The 24,495-nt window shown below is 30.0% G+C and overlaps 1 protein-coding gene across 1 annotated transcript in view; it reads left to right on the top strand.

Moving 5' to 3' along the window:
• The window catches only part of LOC113385528 (inositol hexakisphosphate and diphosphoinositol-pentakisphosphate kinase-like), a 73,758-nt gene extending 51,268 nt beyond the window's left edge, over positions 1-22,490 (top strand). The window contains 14 exon segments of the mRNA XM_026623382.1: positions 10,873-10,988; positions 12,657-12,797; positions 12,880-13,114; positions 14,561-14,769; positions 15,152-15,378; positions 15,442-15,578; positions 15,689-15,803; positions 15,898-16,025; positions 16,103-16,220; positions 16,496-16,603; positions 16,884-16,975; positions 17,050-17,134; positions 18,050-18,125; positions 21,793-22,490. Of these exon segments, the coding sequence (XP_026479167.1) occupies positions 10,873-10,988; positions 12,657-12,797; positions 12,880-13,114; positions 14,561-14,769; positions 15,152-15,378; positions 15,442-15,578; positions 15,689-15,803; positions 15,898-16,025; positions 16,103-16,220; positions 16,496-16,603; positions 16,884-16,975; positions 17,050-17,134; positions 18,050-18,125; positions 21,793-22,490 (2,485 nt within the window).
• Positions 22,491-24,495: the final 2,005 nt, after the last annotated feature.

Below are 24,495 nucleotides of genomic sequence, written 5' to 3'. Positions count from 1 at the left end.
TAGATTGCTTGGAGTATTAGTTAAAAAAGCTTTTGCGGAACTGCACCTTGTTCCTTGGTCCAGACAACCCTGTATAAATCCAAAACCTGTGTGCGTAGCAGAATTAAAATCAGTAATGTTATTGTAACCTAATTCGTTTGCTGCATTAAATAAAATATTCTGCAATGGATCCTCATTATAAAAATTGTCTACTTTTAATTTATCACCAGTTGAATGGTACATGCCATCATCTTTTGCAAGTACATTCTGTGCTCTTAAGTCTTCTGACTTTTTAAAATACGGAAGTACATCGTTAAACGACCAACCGAAATTGCCTAAAGCCTCCCAGTTGTTATAATCTTCATCGTATCCACGGAAGTAAACTGCAGCATCGATACTTGATGATCCGCCTAAGACTTTACCTAATGGCCAATAGCATCTTTGATTCTTAAATCCTAAACAGTTTTTATCATCAGGTTCTGTATAGTAACTCCAATCTATATCTGTCTTCTGTAAATTAAGATATAATCCTGCCATCTGAAAAACATTATATTTACTATATGCTATAGTAAGTTATATCACATTAATTTATTAGGATCTTATCATACCTCTGTTGAAATTGTTGGGTTTCCTCCAGCTTCTATAAGTAATATTCTCCAACTAGGATTTTCACTTAATCGTCTAGCAACAGCTGAACCAGCTGATCCAGCACCAACGATTATAAAATCAAATACTAAACTATCTAGAAATTGGATACTTTCATTAAATAAACCATATTTACTCAATAAAGTAAGTAGTTATTTGGACTGACCATACCCGTATCCATATTATCTCCAAAATCATCTGGCCACATATTAGGATTAGATAGATTGCAAGGAGCAGCCATGATCGATTGCATTAGCATAGTGAACAATTGACCTGCTGCTCCGGTAGTATGACCTGGACAGGGCGAAGATATAGAATCTATCATTTTTTCTGATTAGAAACAATTACGAATAGTGTTAAAACAAATCTATGACTGCGTGGAAAAATTGAAATGTAAATTTATATGGTTTGATAATATTTACTTTCGACCATTTGTGTATACAAAATAAATATCTAGTCAAAATATACACGTCTAAAAATATTTCATATGCTGTATACAAATATGCTATAGCATATTACTATATATATAACAAATATAATATATATATATATATATATATATATATACTAGATGACCCGACAGACGTTGTCCTGTACCCACGCCTACAATTTTTTAATATTCTATACCAATATTTACCATCCACCTAAAATGGAGTTTAGTTTTTTTCCATTTAAAATGGAGTTATGGAGTTTAGTTTTTAAATTACACATCACACCAAAATGCATATTCATCAATATGAGCGATGTTAAGTATAGAACTGCTTTATAAAATGACGAGTCTCAATTCCCACACTATATTGGAGATTGAAGTTTTTTAAACGATATAACAAATTCTGAAAAAATTAATATATAGTATCGCGGTAAAAGTACAATATTAACTTGGATTTTTCCACCCAAAATAATTGCGGTTTTTAGTAATTATAATATATAAACTCCACTTGTATTAAAAAATATAAAATTTATTGACTATCAAAAATATTACGATATCAAAATGACAAATCCAATTGTTTTTCTCCTCTCAATACTAGCCTGCTTGATTTCCCCACACATTCCCTGCCCAGTGTTGACCTCACAGTTTAAAAAGAAAATACAGGGAAACACGTTATAAAAATGTGGGAAAGCAGATTATAGCAGTATTGTGGTACTGGTCAATTAGAAATTTCCATGTTTCGTCAGCAGATCCACCGTATGTGGCAATTCGACCCTCCATCATCTCCATACTCTGCATAAGATTCTGAATAAAAATCAGAAATCATTAGTTATATCAGAATTACTTAATGTATGGAATGCGTTATTTATGGGCACAGTTTCCATTTCTGCAGGCGTTGCATTCGTATCAGATGGGTTCTAATCAGAGAAAGAAGTTGGCTCTTTATCCAATTCAGAATCATTGGTTTCTTTAACATAAGAGTCCAGAATTGTGGAATCCAATAAATAATTTGTTTTGACTAATTGCTGTCACCGATAATGGGAGGTAGCATCAAAAGACGATTTGTTGAGTTAACGGACAAGGAGAGGTTGAATTGCATTCCAATGAAAAGTTTAGGCTCCAAATAATTTTTTTCTGTCAGAAATAAACACTGAGGTCTGGGTATACCAAATGAGTAACCACGAAAGTCCGGTTCAGATAGTTAGTGCGTTAACTATGATGAACCGAGGATTGGACGTGCCTTATAAGTCGTCTCTGAAGACCAGTGATTATGGTGCTGCGTCAAAATCTATATTTCTCAAATCCTCGAAAAATAAAACTCCTTTGTCTTCATTCATTCAATCGTCGTAGGTCACCAATGTCGGAGTAAAAATGATTATGATAGTATAAACTCCACTTGTATTAAAAAATATATAATTTATTGACTATCAAAAATATTACGATATCAAAATGACAAATCCAATTGTTTTTCTCCTCTCAATACTAGCCTGCTTGATTTCCCCACAAATTTAATATACATTATTACCAATGACGTTCCTGGGGTCCTCAGCGCCCACATGCCTTTTTTTCTAGCGGGGGGCCCTATTATTTTACCTGTTTTAACAGTTTATCGTTAAAATTATATAAATATTTACGTTGATTTTTTCAAATAATTCTGCAATTAGTATACAAACAATTAGGTATAATCTAAAAATGCATAAAATATATTTATTTTACATGTATTTAGAAGATCGAGGCGATTCGAGGGTGCTCATAATCAAATTGTTGCGTCTTCTATCATTGCCGCACTACCGAACTATTTTTAATTTCTTATTTTCAATCCAAACTTTTTAGGACATCCAAAAATTTCAGTACTTATTTACTTTGGGCATTTTATGCGATTTATTCTGTTGAGCAAATCATATAGAGCAAAAAAAAATCTAGCCTTTCGCTATCAAACATAACCATAACATAACACTGATACTTCATCTTGGGTTATTAACTTCCCGTAGGTTAAGTTAGCAATCGCAAAAAAATAAAAAATGAAAATTTTTATATAGCTTTACGTTTCAAAGGTTTCTGAATATTTTGGCATACCTTAGAAAAAATGGATGTATGTGTGTGTGCGTGCGTGCGTGCGGATACAAATTTTCGTCGACGATTTCGGGAACACCGATCAATCGATTTGAGTAATTCAAAAAATATTCCATTCATATTGTTAAGGAGACGAGCTGATTAGTTTTTGGCGAAGGCAGGTCTAGCCGTTCCGAAGATACGGGGCAAAAAGTGCTAAAAAAACGGTAACTTAGTTTTTAAGAGAACGAGCGTCCGATTTCAATAATTCATAAAACATTTTACATGTATTGACAAGATAAAAAACTGATTAAATTTTTGGGTAGGCAGGTCCAGCGGTTATAGACTCTCAATAAAAATAATTTAAAAAAATGTCATTTGGCAGTCAAAAATGGTTATTGCACATATGTACATCAAATTATCAGATTTTTTATAGAGATTTTAATAGTGTGTACACATTCTGTGTAAATTTTTTTGATTACGGCACGGGAAGTTCCACTAATAATTTGCCTTAAGGCACGATGCCATGCACCCCACTAGTTTTAAATTAATTTTTTTATTATTTAAGATATCGAAAATTTTATCTTAAACTTCTCCTAATTGATATCGTAAGGGCCGAATTGTTGTTTTAAAGTGAAATGTTTAACGTACTTCTAAAAATATTGTGCAAAGATTAGTAAAAGATGCAAAGAAATTATATATTTTTTGAATGATATTGAAAAAAAAACTATATTAAAAATTTCATATCCGAATCTTGTGTTGGCGCCCCCTAAGGCGTGCGCTCGCATTTTTCGCATGCATCGCATCCAAAGTAGTATCGGACCTGATTATTACTTAATTTTATATTTTAAGTGAATTAATTTGTCAAATCCTAAACTAATATTTAATATCCAATGTCAAACAAAAGAATTTTTGACACATTGAATATTCTTAATAATTGTTTGAATAAGTAAATTTATTTTTTGTATTGTGAAATAATTTAGTAAAGTAAGGCAAAATACCACACGCATAACTTATATAACTTTATCTGCCAAATATATACTGTATTTTATATTATATTAATTTCTGGCACATCTCAGCAGCTTTTCGGCAATCGTAATGTAGACATTACTTAATGTATAATCTTATGACGGCATATATATATATATATATATATATATATATAATATATAATATAATATAAGAAGCTATTTTCGATAATTGGTTAAATTGTTGTCGAGATATGGAAAATTAACGAAAATAGCTTCCTCTGGTTTCTTATCAGAAAGTTCAAGTGTTTTAGGGAAGTATTGATATACTTCCCGAACCAACTATCTTACTATACCAATCTGTAAAACAAATACCCTCTTTATTTAGGAGTTTTACGTCAAGAGAATGTAAAGAGAAATCAGGTTCCAGTTCTTGTGTGAATTTAAAAACGGATTGTTATCCAAATTTATTAATAAGTAATAGTAATGTTTCATCGATATATCTGAAATAAACGAATGATTTAGGAAGTAATGAGTTTAAAAAATGGCTTTCCAAATCTTGCTATATCAAATCGGCTAAAACAGGAGATAAATTCAATCTTATAAGTAAACATGTAAATTCCACTATTTGTACTCATTTCTTTTTTATAGACGTAATAATTAGATTACATCTATAAAATCTATCTATCTATTCTTAGATAGAACGTCAAAAATCATAAAGGAACAATCAGGAAGAATTATTTTATTTTTTATGTGTTCTATTAATTGAAAAAAAATTTAAACGGTAAGGCGAATCTATGGTGACATTCTTTAAAATATCTGAAAAACATTTTGATAAAAATTAATAAGGCGAATCTACGTATGGTTTCTAAACGGACAATAGGGTTTATGGATCTTTGGATGGCTATAAAACTTTTGGTTTAATGGGTGTTGTGCTTTTAATTTTAATGATATGGTGTTATTGATGTGTCCCTTTTTCTCTAATAAATTTATAGATTTGAAAAACTGTCTATGGTGATAGTTGTTGGAATGAGAATTTTTCCTGCTTTCCTCTCATAATCTTCTGTCAACAAAACCACTGAAATATTCTTTTTATCTCCCTTGCATACATCAATTGTTTCTTATTAGCTTACAAGCTTGAAGAAGTTGTTTAGTGGACATGATGGCCTGGTGGATGTACGCTGAATTATTTTTGCACTGACCATCAAAAGAGTTTCTATAATGGTCAGAATAGATCTAAATGTTGCCAATATATGAAAAGTGCAAATAAAAAACACAGTTATTCTTCACCTTAAATATGGAAATTGGCAATATGACTTTATTTTCATAATTTACAAATAAGATTTAATTATTGTAATATATATTTACATTATATCATGCTCATGTACTGAAAAACCTGTTGTACATATAGTGTGTTAAACTTATGATTATGTTGAAATGAGAAGAATCTATTTATTGTAATATGACCAGTCGTGTTTTATCATGTCCGCTCCTTTCTCTCCAATCATAATTGTAGGCGCATTTGTATTGCTACTTGTTATTTTAGGCATTATACTTGCATCTATAACTCTCAAACCTCTTATTCCGTGAACCTTTAGTCTGGCATCGACAACGGATGTCGAATCATATACCGATCCCATTTTAACAGTTCCTGTAATATGATACTCAGAGGTTCCAATATTTCTTATCATGCATTCCCAAAAATCATCAGTGAAATATTCTGTGTGTCTACAGTTTGGCAAGTCTAGTTTGATAAACTCAGCTTGAATGTCTTTCATGTTTTTAGTTCTTAAAAAATTTTCAAAAAAGTGTATAGCATTTAAACCAACTTCCATATCCTGTGATTCATAAAAATAATTTGGGATAATCAAGGGTTTATCTAATGGATCTTTACTCTTCAGTTTAATTTCGCCATTCGATAGTGGGTTTAGAATATTTGGCATAATCATAATAATATCGGTTTCCAAATTTGCTTTAATTATTGATGTTCTAGTTTCTTCAAGAAAACCTAAGACTTTCGTCACTACAGGTAAAGATTGAGTATCGTTTTTAGGAAAATAAACAAAATGTATTTGCGTATTTGGATATAATTCTTTTTCATCAAGTGTGTTGATAAATCCAACTATATTTGTTAGACCTATACCAGACAGAGGACCATCATGATGAAGAAACATTTGATATATTTGATCTAGAAATTCTTCACGTGACACACCTTTGGATGTGTGTTGATTTAACTTGATCCAAGTTGGAATAAACATATGATCTTCTAAATGTTTACCTACAGGCAGATCTATTTTTGTCGTGATTCCTATTTCTTCTAAATGTTCTGTAGGACCAATTCCACTCAGCATCAATAATTGAGGAGAGTTTATTGTTCCGCAACTTACAATGATTTCTTTTGTGCATCTTGCTTCATAGACTTGCCCTTTCCTGATAAATTTAACGGCAACTGCTTGCTTACGATCATTCAAAATAATTTCTGTAACCATTGAATGTTTTACCACATGCAGATTATTAGTAGTATTGGTTAAAAATGCTTTTGCGGTACTACATCTTGTGCCTTTGTCTATAGTACCTTGAACTAACCCAAAACCAATATATTTTGATGCATTTGTATCCGTCAAGTTTTCATAACCTAGTTCCTCCGCTGCTTTCAGAAAAATATTCTTTAAAGGCAATTCATCGAAAAAATTATCTACTTTTAATCTACCACCAGTGCTATGGTATTGACCGTGATCTATCTCTAGCACTTGAAGCGCCCTTAGATCTTCCGATTTCTTGAAATAAGGTAAAACCTCTTCAAAAGACCATCCAGGATTACCCATGTCTTGCCAATCATTGTAATCTTTTCTATTCCCGCGAAAATATACCATTCCATTCATGTTAGATGTGCCTCCTAAAAGCTTACCCCGTGGCCAATAACATTGCTGGTTTTTATATCCTAAACAATATCGAGGATCCGGTTCTGTGTAGTAGCCCCAATCGATTTCTGTTCTCTGCAGATTGAAAAATAGTGCAGGTATCTGTAAAATTATAAGAATAATAAATAAATTTGAAAAAAAAAAAATAGAATATTTACTCGTTTGGTAGAAAAAATATAAAAAGCAAAAATGAAACCTCGGTTGAAATTGTAGGATTTCCACCAGCTTCTATGAGAAGTATTCTCCAGTTAGGGTTTTCACTTAATCGATTAGCAACTACAGATCCTGCTGATCCAGCACCAACAACTATAAAATCATATACCAAGGAATCTGTAAAAAGTATTTAGGAGTCAGTAAAAAATATTAGCTACATTGAATAACCATCATTATCATTGGCTATTGAAAGCTGAGATCTAATGAAAAAATACTCTTTATTATTAATAATAATGCAAATTATGATAAAATATTGTATCTGACCTGACTCGTATTTTTGTAGCTACAACCTTACGATCATGTTTATAAATAACTTTAAATAATGAAAAAATACTGAAAAATATTTGATAATACCAAGTTATTAAAAATTATTGTGAAATAACTTCTGCCTTAAATATGTTTTCTCACCTTGATCTATCTGATCGCCTTTATCTTCTGGCCAAATATCAGGATTGGATAGATTACAAGGAGCAGCCATTACTGATTGCATAAGCAATGTAAATAATTGACCAGCGGGTCCTGTAGTATGTCCAGGACAAGGTGAAGATATGAAATCCATTTTTACCAACTAACTATATTTTTGATTAAAATTTAATTATAAATTTAATATTGGAAAATCGGCATAATGTGTATTTTATTTATTATATATATGTCATGTATCTTTTCTTTTTAAATTAAATTATTTTTTTATAATAAGATAAGTTTTTATATTAGGTGTGCAAGGACTAGACGATACTTGTTTGATATTCTGCGTACATGTTATTTTCTATATAATTACTTGGTAATCATCACTTGTTCAAATATGTGACATTTGCAGACACAAATGGAATTGATAAATTTGAATAAAATAGAATGTATTTCTGATTAAATATAAACAATTATAAAAATAAAGTTAAATGCAAATTTAGTTTGTTACTAAGTTCCCTGCAACTTTTAAAAGCTTACCGTGTCATGTATTATATTATATTATAGTTCATGAAATTAATCTGGAGACAAAGTCAGAGATATTTTATATCTGGAAATTATAAATGATGATTGTTCTACTTAAATGATTTAAGTTATTCACTACCTTTGAAAAGCTTATTTTTAACTTCCCTAAGGAGAAGTTTGTTTTTCATCAAAAAATCCGATTCGCTAATTTTATGTTTTCACGACGTTTCAAGCCATTCTGAATCGAAGGAGACCAAATTTGAAGAAAGTATATGTGTGCGGGTATGTATGTGAACAGATTTTTTGCCGTAAATCGACGTTTTCTCAAAAACGGCTGGACCGGTTTCAAAAATTAAAAAGCCATTCGCTGTATCTCGACGAGGACTATCGTTTGTCAGTTTTGTGGGACGATCGGCCGAGACGTTTCTTTATAAATAGCAGAAAAGTGAAGAATTTTTCGTCCACGTTTTAGTCCGCGATCCTGAACCGATTATGAAAATTCAAAAACTGTTCGAAAGATATTGGTTGGGAATCGTGCTGATTAGTTTTTCGTAAAGATCGACCAGGCCTTTTTCTTGTAATAAAGTGTTAAAAAAAATTTTATGACTTTTTTTTGATTGTACATATCATAGTCTTATAGATCATTCTAAAATATTACGGCCCTACGACAACTCCCTTAACTTTAAAAATTCGTCAAAGTTTGCAAAAATTTGTATGATTTTTTTGGCATTTGTCAAAATTAGACATTTGATCGACGTTTTCTCAAAAACGCCTGAACCGATTTCAGAAATTTATAAGCTATTTGATGTATCTCAATGAGGACTATCGTATGTCAGTTTTGTGTGACGATCTGCCAAGCCGTTTTTTTTGTTAAACATTTTCTCCATATTTAAGCTTATACTACTGAGTCGATTTTCAAAAATCAAAAACTGTTCGAAAGATGTTAGTTGGGAATGACACTTATCAGTTGTAGGTGAAAATCTACCGAGTCGTTTTCTTGTAATTAACTGTTGGAAAAAAAACTAAGCCGATTTTTATGAAACTTTTTTTGGTGATATATATCATGGTCTTATAGAACTTACTGGAATATTACGGCCTTACGACAAGTAGTTTAAATTTAAAAATTTATCAAAGTTTGAGAAAATGAGTAGTTTTTTTGATATTTGTTAAAATTAAATTAGACGATTTACTTGGTATGATGATAGAGTACTTGGTCTTAATGAATATACAAAACTATCAAAGTTCTACGGAAACTAGTTCAATTATAAAAATTGTTGATTGTTGAAAATTTGCTTTTAGAAAATACTCCGATTTAACGTGTTCGTTCGTTTTCAATTACCATGTGTAATAAATTCACTCGGAATACTTTTAATCACTCCTGAATTAATTTATATTTTGGATGTATGTGTGTGTGTGTGTGTGTGTGCGTAGTATGTATGTGTGTGCGGATACAAATTTTCGTCGACGATTTCGGGAACACGGATGAAGCAATTTGAATAATTTAAAAAACATTCGATCCGTATTGATAAGGAGACGTGCTGATTAGCTTTTGGCGGAGGTAGGTCTAGCCGTTCCGAAGATTTGGGGCAAAAAGTGCCAAAAACGGTACCTTAGTTTTTAATAGAACGGAGCGTCCGATTTTAATAACTGAAAAAACATTTTACTTGTATTGACAAGATGAAGATTTGATCAAATTTTTATAAGGGCAGGTTTCGCGGTTTTGGAGATATAACGAAAAAAGTAAAAAAAAATGCCATTTGGCGGTCAAAAATGATCATTAGACATATGCACATCAAATTATCAAATATTTTATAGAGATTTTAACAATAAGTATAAATTTTGTTTACATTCCTATGGGTTCCGTACCAATGTTTACCCGTTAGACAGCGACGCGGCGCTTACGCGCTTTATATTTTGTCTCTATGAGTTTAAAGAAGTACGATTGCTTTGAAAAAAAGTTCAGATCTTCCAACATATGTCAAAATAAAGAAAACATTTTTTTCAAAAAAAAGATTCAAAAAAAAAAAATTAAATAATTTTTTTTTTAAAAAAAAAGTAATTTTTCGTCAAATTTATAGTTTCTCAAAAATCTTATTTTTTCGAAGTAATTTTTTTTCAAAAATGTTAATCGTTTTTAAAAAAAATAATAATTTTTGGTACGGGAAGTTGCAGCAATTTACCTTAAGGCACGATGCCCTAATTGCCTTAAGACATAATTCCATTTACAGCTAGTTTTAATTGTTTTTATAGGACGGTTGGTCCAAATGTGTACCAAGCCGGTACAACGGTTAACCAGGCGCAATTTAAAAATATTTTTCTTATTTTTATTTCAACATATGTCACACTTTAAAAATATTACACAAACCGATTTTTTGAATACCGTCCCCAAATTTGAATACCGTTAAGTTCAATTTATATGAACAAAAAGATTAAGCTTTTGTTTGTATTTAAGATTCTATCAGAGATACTATCATAGTTGAATCTGAGAGATTTTAAAAGTAAATCAAACGATAAATTAGTATTTTTATGATCAACTTATTAATCTTGTAACGATGATTTGTACCTTATACCTATTATTTTTATATGGACGGTGGAGCAAGTCTTCAAAGATTATTATTGGGTATTTCTTGCTATTAAATTCTGTTAAATATTTATTTTCTATAATTATGCTTATAATTTGGTTTAACAGTATAATCAAAGTAACACTATTTTATTTATACCTTATTTTTTACAGGTACGGTCATTTTTCTGGCATAAATCGTAAAGTTCAAATGAAATACCAACCTCGTGGACGTCCCAGAGGATCAAGTTCAGATGATGGTAACAGTTCATCACACACTAACAGCACGAGTATGAAGTTTTTGCTTTGCTTATTTTATATCATTTATGATATATTCATTATGTTTCTTATTTTCTTTGTAATCTTATGTTTGCAATAGAAAAATTAATGAATGCACCTTGAATTGTAAAAGTACTTCTAAGATTTCAGCTTCGACATAATCGGTAATATAAAAAATAATCCGATCGAAATATTTATTGAAGCAACTTTTGAATTGTTTGATTTGTAACAGGGTTGGTTCCATGCTTAAACTATTGAAGCATTATTATTTTGTTGGCATAAGCTAAGAACAGCATATTTACAATGGAAATAATAATACTTACTGATTATTCGGGTAACATTTTGTAAGATACCAGTCAGTAGTTTTCATCCTTTTATTTGAAAATTAAACTGTAACATATCTTTGTTGGACCTTTTAAGTATAATCTTATGTGCCGAATATGTTATAATTAATCATTTTTACGATATAGGTATTCAAAAATAAATTTCGACAAACAAATTGAGTGCTACTGTTCATAATTTATTATTACATTAAATAATTATCACCATTAAACATTCTGATCAACCCGAAGGATTTGATCTTTTGTCGAAATTATAGTTAATCTAATAATCTGGAAATCGTATTTATTGAACTCGAAAATTTTAAATCAATTAATGCTGCATGGCATGGTGTCTTGTCGAGTAAATTGCTGGCACTTTTCGTATCGCAATTTAAATGCTCTGAAATTTTCGAAAACTTTGAAAAATAAGATTTGTGAGAATTTTAAAAATTTTATTATATAATATTTATTCTAAAATAATTTGAAAATTTATTTTCGTAGCATTCGCACTGCGTAGCCATTTTAGTATTAGTAGCGAAATATCAAAGCGCGTTCGCGCCGCTCTGCAGTCTACCTATTATTAGTCATTGTAAATCTTGGTACTGAACCTATAGAAGTATAAACAAAATTTGTTCTTTATAATCTCTATATAATATCGTATTAATCTGCCCTCCAAAAAAAAATCAGTTTTTCATTTTGTCAATACAAGTAAAATGTTTTTTTAAATTATTGAAATTCATCCGTTCTCATAAAAATTGATTTATCATTTTTGGCACATTTTGCCCCGTATGTTTGAAACAGCTATACGTGCATTTAGCCAAAAACTAATCAACACGTCTCCTTATCAATAGGAATCGAATGTTTTTTTGAATCATTCAAATCGGTTGATCCGTGTTCTTGAAATCGTCGACGAAAAAGTATATTCGCATACATACACACACTTCTGTAGAATTTATTTTATAAGTATGATTTCACACAGTTCTGCAAGATTTAATTTGCAAACATTATCCCTTTCATCACGCTCATAAATGATATAGTCATCATCATAACACGATTTTAATAATATTAGCCATGGTATTGAGGCAATTATTCAATTTATTACTTATTTTGGGTTTTAATGAAATCAATTTCACATGTAATGACCAGTTCATGAAACCCTATATAAAATGACAATGACCAGTATAACTGATCGTTATACTTCATAGTTTTTGGGTACAAAAAAATTCAATAATTATATTAATTATTATTATATAATTCTAATAAAATAATGTTATTTTTTAATTTTAATGATAATGGTATGTTTTTTATCTGTTCTCTTTTTTTTAATATCTGTTATTAAATTATACATATATTATTTAGCTGGAGAACCTAAAGAACCATCTCTGGTTCTAATATTGAAATGGGGCGGCGAATTAACTCCTGCTGGTAGAATACAGGCAGAAGAGCTTGGACGGATGTTCCGGTGCATGTATCCAGGAGGGCAGAGCAGGCAACTGAACGGTGATTAGTTTCCCAAATAATATGGTTTCTTTTCTCCAAAAAAATTTATTCAACACTATTATACAAATATATTTTACAAAAGGTGAATCCGGTGGAGCTCAAGGTTTAGGACTATTACGTTTGCATTCCACATTCCGGCATGATTTGAAGATATACGCTTCTGATGAAGGACGAGTTCAGATGACCGCAGCTGCTTTTGCGAAAGGTTTACTAGCCCTGGAAGGCGAACTCACACCAATATTAGTTCAGATGGTGAAGAGTGCAAACACAAATGGTTTATTGGATAATGATTGTGATTCTAGTAAATACCAGAATATGTGAGTAAGAATTATTAGTTTGCTAATTCATCAAATAAATTTTTTTAATTATTTTGTTTGTTTAAATGTGGTTTCCAATTTGTGATAAGTCAAGTGTGTAAGAATGATGGGTTTCTAAAAATATACTTAGTACATATTTTTAAAATGTATATATATATATATATATATATATATATATACAGGGCCGGTCCTGGGGTCTTCAGCGCCCGCATGCAAGATTTGTTCTTGCGCCCCCCCCCCCTCAATAATTTTAACTGTTTTAACATTTATTATTAAAATTATATGAATATTTACGTAAATTCTTTAAATTGATTTTTAACACTTTCCACTCGCGAATTTTCGGCATCCGAGTCAAAGGGGTTAATCATTCTGGATTTAGTACACAAAAAATAAATATAATCTAAAAGCTTATAAAATACATTGATTCTAATTTTATTTAGAAAATCGAGGTGGTTTGCGGATTGACCATAATCAAATATTTTACATTTTCAAGTATTTTTAACGTATGTGTAATAATTATATTTGGATTTTGAAACATTTTCCTTGTTTCATTTTTAAACAGAACTCTGTTTTTTCATGTTGGATTTTATAAATTTTGTTTTAATTTTTTTTTCATTATTTGCAATATCCAAAATTGCATTGTAAACTTCTCCTTATTGATATCGTAAGGACCGAATTGTATTCATATTTACTTTCCCATCTGATTCAGAATATCAGATTGTTGTTTTAAAGTTAAATTTTTAACGTATTTTATTAAAAGATGTAAAGAAATTACATATTTTCTTAACTATATTGAAAACAAAACACAATTATATTTGTATCTGTATTATTTTTGCTTAGTTAATAATTAAAATTAGGACACCAATAGGTATAAGAAAAGCTCAAGATTTTTGTTTCTAGTACATTTTGCTTCCATTTTTCATATTTGCTCCATTTCTATAAATCTAACCACGTATCAAAGTTCATCAGATCCGAAACATTTTCAACAAAAACAAAAGTTACTATTTAGTTTCACGGTCTTAATAAGCCATTTTCTATGCACTGACTTCCGATTTTCCATGTTTTTCTATTATAATTTGTATCTATTGTTTTAACAAGTTTCGTTCAAACTAAATCAGCTCGTAGTTTTTCGTCAATAATGCCCAATAATTTAAACTTTCGTAGGTTTGCGCCCGTATTTTTTGCATGCATCGCATGCAAGGCAGGACCGGCCCTGTATATATATAGATATATATATATATATATATATATATATATATATTCAAACTGGAATTTCTAATGTTCGATAATATTTGTACAAAAATATTTTTAATCAACACGAGTTTCAAACATTTTTAGCTGCTCAAATGTTACTCAATATTCGATTTAATTTTTACAATAACAATAGTCGACAGAAAATTTTCATAACATTGTAATATATTAGTTTTTGATCAACCATTCTTTCAGTGCGAAATCTCGACTTCATGAACTAATGCAGCAGGATCGAGAGTTCACAGTCGAAGATCGAATGCGCATCAATCCAGGAAATGCCTTGAGTATTAACCAGGCTTTAGATTTTGTCAAGAATCCTGTAAAGTGCTGTGCACATGTTCAGAAGCTTATACAGCAACTTATAGAAATTGTACAACTTAAGAAAGACGATATAAAAACCAAAGGTATTATACATGTATAATACAGTTTATAAATGAAGTTTATGAAAACAAACAATCGCGTTTGGTTGTATACTTTGTACTTGAAACCAGTTTAGTCATTGCATAATCATTGTGGACTTGGATAAATGTAATAGCATAAACATTGATAATTTTAATAATATAGAAATTAATGAAAATTTCTTGTCTTAAGAATATTTCGAACATATTAAATAATATTTACTCACACAAAAATATGGGTTTGATGATTGAATAGATGATTATCTTTTCATAGAGAAGCTCTACGAAAAATAAAATTATAATATTTGTTATTATTAAGAAATTTATATATGTTATTTATGCGAAAATATGTGTTATTCAGTCATACATTTATTATGTATTATTATAGATGCAAATTTATATCACGGTGAAACATGGGAACTAATGGGTAGAAGATGGGGTAAAATTGAAAAAGACTTTTGCCAGAAAAATAAAACTTTCGATATTTCGAAAATTCCTGATATATATGACTGCATTAAATATGATCTACAACATAATCAGCACACTCTGCAGTTTGAACAAGCTGAAGAATTATATACATATTCAAAATATTTGGCGGACATCGTTATACCACAGGTAATATCGATGAGCTCCCTTTTTCCATATATTCAACTACTTTATTTTTTATTTGATTTACAGGAATATGGATTAACGATGCAAGAAAAGCTTACAATTGGCCAAGGAATCTGCACACCCTTACTGAAAAAAATCCGCGCAGATTTACAAAGAAATATAGAAGAAACAGGCGACGAAACTGTTAATAGACTAAATCCCAGGTGAGCATAAATAAACATTTATTAAGTTAATAATTGAAAAGCACACAATACATTGGATATTATTTCATTTGAGTGCTTATTTTTAATTAATTTATTTTAAATGACTACAGATATAGTCATGGTGTCTCTAGTCCTGGTCGTCATGTTAGAACTAGATTATACTTCACAAGTGAGAGTCATGTTCACTCTTTGTTAACTGTACTAAGACATGGAGGATTGCTCGATGTGAGTGTATTATACAGCACTATAAATTAAATTGCATTGAATATTTACTTGTGCATTTCTGTTATTTTAATCACTTCTATAATTTAATTTTCAGGTATTATGCGACGAGCAGTGGCGTAGAGCAATGGAATATGTATCAATGGTTTCTGAATTAAACTATATGGCGCAAATCGTCGTGATGCTTTATGAAGATCCTACCAAGGAATTGTTCTCTGAAGAGAGGTAAAGTAGCTAACAATATAATAAAGTTATTAAAATATTTAGTTTTTCAATGAATTGTTAATTTATGTGTTTCTTAGGTTCCACGTGGAGTTGCATTTTAGCCCCGGTGTGAATTGCTGTGTTCAGAAAAATTTACCACCAGGCCCTGGATTTAGACCACACAGCAGAAATGATTCTGTGACTAGTAGGACAACGGTTTGTGGATTTTAAGTATATATAGTGAAATTATAAAGTTTGGTCTAAAAACTAAAAGTTTTCATTTCATGACAAATTTAAATGTTCTGAAATAAATCTCATAAGAACTATCTGGTATAATTTTTTTGATTTTTGAGATTTTATCAGGTTTATCAGGTTTCAACTGAAGGTTGAGCGATTTGTCATACTGCGCTATTTTTCATGCCGCAGTATTACTTTGGTGTATACATTAAATATAAGGTATTTTGTTCTTTTGTAACAAATTTCATGTTTAGAGCGGCGATGAGGAGGCTCCATCTAGAATTGAAGAAGAGGCAGAAGTTGCCATGGATGAAGATAATTCTAATACTGGATCTACAACTACATCTAATGCATCTACAGTTGTAAGTTAACGGAATAAGATAACAGAACATATGATTTTGTGAACACATTTCCTCTTACTCAAGCCATAAGCTTTTATTTAATAATTGACAAAAATGAAAAAATATTAAAAATGAATCAATTTTTAATCTGATCAACAGAATTAAAATTAAATAAAAAATCAGTCATATCAGTTCTTATTTTTTAATATTACATAATTTAAGGAGTAATATTTTGTACTACACTATGCAAACCATTATCTTTTTATATTTTATATTTTAAAGATATATATTTTTTTTTTAGAAGGACGTCATGATGGATGTTGATTCTACAAGAGCCGATATGGCTTTACATAAGCCAAGAGTACATACCATTTCAGAACCGATTGCTATTGGGTCAGTTTATGAAGAAATTTACAATCAACGAATATTTTACATTTTATATTCTATTTATTTTTTATCACCTATAGGAATTGTCATACCGTTAGTGGCCATGAAGCTTCTGATCTTGCTAAATTATTGAGTGCTGAGCTATCAAACCAGCAGCAAAAGCAGGTAGTTTTTAAATTTCAATTATTTGCAAATTATAATGTTTTTATGAATAAAATTAAGCATTTTTTTTTTCTAAAAATAAATACGCTGAAAATAATTTTATTATGAAATAATAAATTACATTTATGAACGAATCGATAACTTTTAAAATATTTTGTACTTAAGTTTTACATATAAAGAGTGTTATCACTTTTAAATAAAAAACGATTTCAATTTTTTTATTATTCAGTTACATAAAAAAGATTACAAAATAATTAAAATTTTCAAAAATTAAATAATTGAAGAATTGAAGTACTAATAATATTTAAACAAGGTGTAAGTGGCATTTTAAAATTCATTCGATGTAATTTGACAAGTACTAGCGTTGGTTACTTTTGCGCAACGACCATTAAGTCTCCATGACAAATCGTTTAATTTGAAAAAAATATTAAGCAATTTTTTATTGTCAGCGTTTTACCCCAAAATCCTGAATTGATTTTGAAAATTCAAAAACTATTCGAAGGATATTATTTGGAAATTGTGCTGATTAGTCAAGTAGTTGGTGATTGACAAAGATCGGCCAGGCCATGTTTGTATAACAATAGAGTATCTCGTGTTAACATACTAAAAGATTATAGACCTACGAAAGGTGGTTTTATTATAAAAATTAATTAAAATTTGAATGAATCACTTTTAGAAATCACTCCGTGCGTATTCATTTATCAATGATTTGTAATAAAATTTATAAATATTATTCACAAATGTCGGGATTTTTTATGCAACTTAAAGAAAATGCCACTGGCAAGTATTTTTTTCTTTGCTTTTCAAACAGCGAATTAGAATTTCGAGTAGAGTATAATTAGATGTACATAAATATCTATTCATGAAAACTTTTGATTTTTATATAATTATTTACTATAATTTTGTTTTTAAAATCAGCCCCATGGTTCTAATCGTGCAATGAGTCCGGAATGTGCAATGCGGGCTAAGAGTTACGACCACCACAGGCACGAGGGTGAGTTTTCTTCTAAATCGCTTTTTTATTTGTTTTTATAACATTGCCAATACTTATTTAAAATATCATTTTTGCGATCGAAGTAATATTATATATGAAACTAATATGGAAATCTTGTTATGGCAGTTTAAAATCTATTATTACTTGCACATATTTATATTTATATGCAATGCATTATCATATATTTATCGCAAAAAACGCTAAATATATCACCAAATGACAAGATTACAATGTTTTTTTATAAAACTTATATATCTTATTATTACAAAGATATTTCTTTAAACGCATAAAATAATAATATACTAAAATACTAATTAGTTTTGCAAAATAATAAAATAATAATAGTAGACAATTGATTATTTTACTGCTATTATTGTTGTCAGGTATATTTATAGCTAATGTTTTGTTTATTTGCATATTTGATTCGGAGCTCACGGCATTGGCGCTGATTCACATAACTCTGATTTGCAATTAACTAAATTTCAATTCCAAATTATGTACAAAAACAAAAAGTTTTTTTAAACCTTCCTTACATATTTGCGAACGAAGAACAAATTTTGGCGTCATTTTTAATGCACAAATGTCTTCAAAAATCCCTTGTAAATGTTCTTTTACGTGTTCAGCTTGCGTTAATAACAATGTAGATGAAATATAAATAATTACTAATACCTCTTTTTGTTTGAAAAGTTGAAAAACTTAAAGTTGAGAAAACAAAAAAACAGACAGTCCGACGCGTGTAGTCTTGTTACAAATATTCACGTTAAAAAATAGCGGAAGGTTAAATATTATTTAGAGTTTTTATTAAAAATTAATTTATATAACTCATTACTGCATATAATTAAAATTTATTATTATTAAAGAGAAATTTAGTTTATTGCAAGTGGAATAAATAATATAGCTCATCTGTATCGTTATAATTTGTGTAACTGTCGATTTTGCATAACGATGTCTTTTGTACTATTAAAACCAACAAATAATAACCGTAATTAAATTCCTTAGTATCATGTGCAAATTATGTAATCATATATTTGTCTTTATTTGTTGCATACAGAATAATGTTTTAATTAAAATTTAATTATGATTAATTTGTTGGTATATTAATAGTGCATCAAACATCGTCAATCATTCCACTCCCGCTATACAAAATGTCTTGCAAATTCCTAAGATTATATAAAAATATTTTATTCTGTTAGAAATGATATACGTACGATATTATTATTTTATTTTTAATAACACATATAAATAATTTTTTTTTAGACAGCTAGTTTTGGCAATAAATTCTGATTATAATAAAACTGTAGTTATTGAAAAAAGATGTAAAAATATACTTGAAAGTAATATTTCTTGCAGTCATTTTATTTAATTATTCAAAGTTTGCTAAAACTAAATGAATACTACATGAAGCGTCCAAGATTAATTTGACTTTCATAGTTGCCTTTGTGTGAATTCTGAAGAACAGCATATCATGTGCATTTTTAACATTTGTATCATTGTAAATGCGATAGAAACATCATTAGCAAGTATTTAAATAATTGTTAATTGGTTTGTCAGCAACTGATATTAAATTCGTGATCAATTTTACATTTCATAAATATATAATTCTAAACTAAATTAGTCATTGAAATATGTTAAATGGCTCGGTTTCCTCATTTTATATGTAGCGTGATCATTAGTTCAAATCACATTTCGTAATTACACTTTGATAATGAAGAATAAGTTCGGTTAATAATGATATAATAGTTTTAAAAACGTATGAAATTTGTGAGACATTTTGTGATTTTTGCTTTCCTATCTTGAAATCCTCCTAACTCCTTTCCATATACAAAATCAACTTTTGGTCGTTGATTTTACTTCTGATACCAAACTTCAGTACCTATTTATGCTGTCTTTGTTGGTTTGTCTTGCTTGCACTATAATATAACTCTGACAAATTGTGTTGCCAAAATTATCTGCACATATGAGTTTGATAATTAACGTATTACGTTTTATTTTAATTTTTATTTATTATGAAAAGGACTGGCATATACTAATATATTGTTACACACTGACCAATTAAATGTCGTTTTATTATAGCCAAATAAACAGCAATGAAGCATCAAGGCTAATTAAAGATATTTAAAATTTACGGTTGCGTTATTAACTTTGCCTGTTGTATTAACAATTTTGATACTAAAAAGGTTTTCTAATGTGAAAATAAGCGGCATTTTTAAACATGCATGATTTTTCATAACAATTTGTTCTAAAAACTTAATATTTCTAAATTTTGAATAAAAATCAATAAATATACTCTATCAATTTTATCCTAAAAATTCTATGTCAACAACTATATAATGTATACTTCAAAAGTTATTCACTTTGTACTGTGGCATTTCATGAGGTATATCATTTTTTAATAATGCGTTCTGATCACAATGTCGTGGCATATTATTTATAAAAAAGAAACAAGTATGTATAAGCGAAGAGCTACTGAACCTTATGAATAACGGTGTTCCTGTAAGGCTGAAATTTTTTATACTGACCAATTTTAGCATGCTAAGTACAAAAATCATCGACTGGCAGGTTTCAGCCCGGCATATCAACTTTTATAGTTCAAACTTAAAATCTTTACACGATTTTATTTATTTATTGAGAAGTTGAAAAAACGATTTGCCAGGCGGTTTCAACCTGCTTGGCGAGTCGAAAGTTCACTTTTATGAGCAAGACGTTTACGCATTAAAATAAACTTTGTCCTATAAGCTTAAAGCTTAAAATTTATATATTTGTTTGTCTAAGCGATTTTAAAAAGGTATGTGTTGTGCCAGGAAATTCTGAACTGCTAAAGCCCTTACGTGGCGAATAAAAAGATGTTATGGCGGGAGTGCAAATAATCTATTAAGATACCGTAAAAATGTATATCACAGATGTAAATTATATTACGATAAAATTAAAATTTTAAATGATGGTCAAAATTGATTTAATTTGCTTGTGCAAGTTGAAATCGTCTGGCAATTTATTTATATGAACTTCCCAATGCATAAGTAAAATCGTATAAAATTTGAAGCTTATAGGAACAAGTTTTATTTTCAGTTTTTTTAAGCATTTTCAAATTCCTGTGGGATGTTGATGTGCAGCGCTAAAACTTTCCAAACGATGGTTTTCGTACTGACAATGCCAAGAATATCAGTACAAATATTTTTAGCCTTACAGGCGCGTCATTATACGAAAGGTTTAGTCTTTCGATCTGATGTATGAATATCTAATAAAAGAAAAAGAAAAATTCCGTATAAAGATGCTAAATAAGATTTGAGAAAAACAAATATTTGCAAGTTTCAAGATGCCAACAAAATTCATAGTCATTGGCTAAATTTTACCTATATTATATTTGAAGTCAGTAACAAGTTACCGTTATTAAAATAAAAATTGAGATATAGATTAAAATAATAATATCAAAGCGTTTATCGAATAAAATAAGTTTATATTCTGCCAAGTTCGTATTGAAAAGCCATATTTGCCGCTTTCATTAAATTCTTTATATTGATGAAACATCTGCTTAATCTAAAGTTGCTTCAGGTGGATGCGGGCGTACGATTTTCGAGCAATATTAATTTTTGTTTATTTTTTCTTCTTTCATATATGCACTACGCACTTACTCTCTTGGCACTTTGCACTATTCCTGCTATATCCCTAGATAATCCTTTACCACAAATTCAAGAAGACGACGTAGCCTTTTCGAGTCCCATTTATGACAACATTCTTGAGTGTAGCAACACCCAGAAATGTGACGACACATTCAAAAGCGCTAGTGCTCCTCAATGTGGTGATGGCGCTATGAGCACCAGCGTTTCAGAGTGTGTAAGCATTTCAAAAATTAGCAATACCATTACGTTTAATGATACAGAAGATAGAGTTCCTTCCATTAGTCCTTTACGAGCGCAACGTTCCTTATCGGATCCACTAGTCACGCCCTCGCAATATCCATTACCCTCAAATGTCACTACGATTATTCCAATTGTAAATCAAACTACCAACAACAGCAATAAAGTCCATGCCTCCTCCTCCCGCCACCATCATTCCTACCATCAATCGACAAACAAACATGCGTCACGTTTACAAACGTTAGACGTTACTGGCGATGCGGCAACGTCGGTCGCTTCGACGTCCCGTCGGTCGCCAAGACGGTCGCAGCGACACAGTATTGCGGGACAGATGAGCTACTTCAAGATGTTAGGTTTCGGTTTCGGCAAGAAAATGGCCTCCACTGGTGGAACTGCAGCAGCTGCAGGAGGATTGTTCAGCACAGCTGTGATTAGCGGAAGTTCGTCGGCGCCAAATCTGAGAGATATGATTGCTAGTACGGCTTCGCCATCTGGTAAGATAATAGATTAAAAATGTTATTTTATTAATCACATTTATCGAATTGCCATTTAAGTTAGTTGAAAGTGGCATTTTGCCTTAAGGCAAGTTACATGAACTTCCCGAAATGTATAATAATTGACTTAATCAATCAAAACAGATTTAAATATTTAGATAAAATTTTCAACTGTTTATTTCGGAAATAAAATTTTCGCTTTCACAAATTTTATAAATAAAGCTTTCGCTTTTATTTTAAACATCGCTATTTCCTTTTGATATCTCTCAAATACATTTAAATTGTCTGTATTTATATTAATTATAGTGCACAGACACGTGTCCTAAAATTGTAGCTTATTATCCCAAATTATAATTAATTTATATAATTGAACCAATTTTTGTAGAACTGTTTTGTGCGTGAAGTTTATCGCCGAAATATATTTTATATAAACGCTACTATTATTTCCAAACTTATATGAATATTTAAAATTAAACGGATTGTCGTAGGGCCGTAATATTTTCGTACGTTCTATAGAACTATGATATCTATCGTTAAAAAAAGTTTCATAAAAATCGTCAAAAATCGACTCACATACACACACGCGCGCACGAACACATACCTTTTCCAAATCATTTGAATCAGACTGACTTAAAACGTCATAAAAGGCAAATAGGATTTTAGGATGAAAACAAACTTCTACGGGAAGGAAAAAAGAGAGTGTCATTTCATATTACTATTATTTCATTATTCATATTATTATTTTATTTATTTTATTATATAGCTCATATAGTAGTTCCGCAAGGGTTCGAAAATACAATGAGTTAAATATAATTATACTGAACATAACAATTATGCACAGTGGCGTCGGAACCAAATTTTTGATGGGTGGGCTCGTTTTTTTTTTTTTTTTTTTTTAGATAGGCAGCCAGTGGTCTCATTTTTTTTTAGAGATATTAGCCCCATCAAAATTCATGGGTGGGCTCAAGCCCACACAGCCCACACGGTTCCGACGCCACTGATTATGCATAATGTTATCTATATATTTAAAAAAAATTCTGTGTTTTTCTTCCCCGCACAAAAGCTTACTCATATTTTCATTGCAACCATCCTTAAGATTTTTTTTTATTTTTTGGGCATTTTTTTAAATTCTCTCTAATGCGCATTTAAAAACACATCTGACCATAATTATATTTTACCTAATATTTCTATTGATCAATGTGCGTGAGCCAACATATTTTCAAGTTTTGAAGACAGTCAGTGTTCATGCGTATGTTAAACACACGGTGTGTTACATTTTCTGAGGCCTGTCAGAAATTGTATGTTTTACCAAACGATGCTGATTAGAATAATTAACTCGCTGTTACTTCTAATACAATTCAATCACTAACGCACATTTGCTATTTTCCATCATAATAATTATGTTAGATGTAATAACTCTGCAATTAAGTTAAGGTTTTTAATTGAATGCATAACACATCAGATCGGGTGCAGCTAGTATCTTATAAATGAAAGATGATAATAGTTAACTTGTAATGATGATTATTCATTGTTGAAGTATAACATTTTGGGATGTCTAATAAGTATATCACTATTTTCAACTTCCCGAAGAAGTTTATGTTTCCATAAAAAAATCTAATGCTAAAAATATGCTAATTTTAAGTTTTCTCGACATTTCAATGCATTCTGAATTGAATGAGACCAAATTTGAAAAAAATATGTGTGTGTGTATGTGAACAGGTTTTTCGCCGTAAATCGACGTTTTCTCAAAAATGGCAGGATTAATTTTAAAGGCCATTGGATGCGACGATTTTAAAAAATAAAAAGCTGTTTGAAAGATTGGTTAGAAATGATACTGATTAGTTTTAGAGGAAAATCTATCGGGCCGTTTTTTTGAAATTAACTGTTTTTGCCGATTTTTATGAACTTTTTCTTGGCAATAGATATCTTGGTCTTATAAAACATACTAAAATGTTACGGTCCTACTACAATAGTTTAATGTTAAAAATTCATCAAAATTTGCATACAAACGCGTGTCTATGG

This window comes from Ctenocephalides felis, unplaced genomic scaffold (genome assembly GCF_003426905.1).
Source record: "Ctenocephalides felis isolate EL2017-DRISC unplaced genomic scaffold, ASM342690v1 CF-g0.4_SCAFFOLD_03571, whole genome shotgun sequence".
Classification (NCBI taxonomy): domain Eukaryota; kingdom Metazoa; phylum Arthropoda; class Insecta; order Siphonaptera; family Pulicidae; genus Ctenocephalides; species Ctenocephalides felis.
The sequence above is the reverse complement of the archived record's forward strand: the minus strand, read 5'-3'. Positions and strand labels throughout refer to the sequence as shown.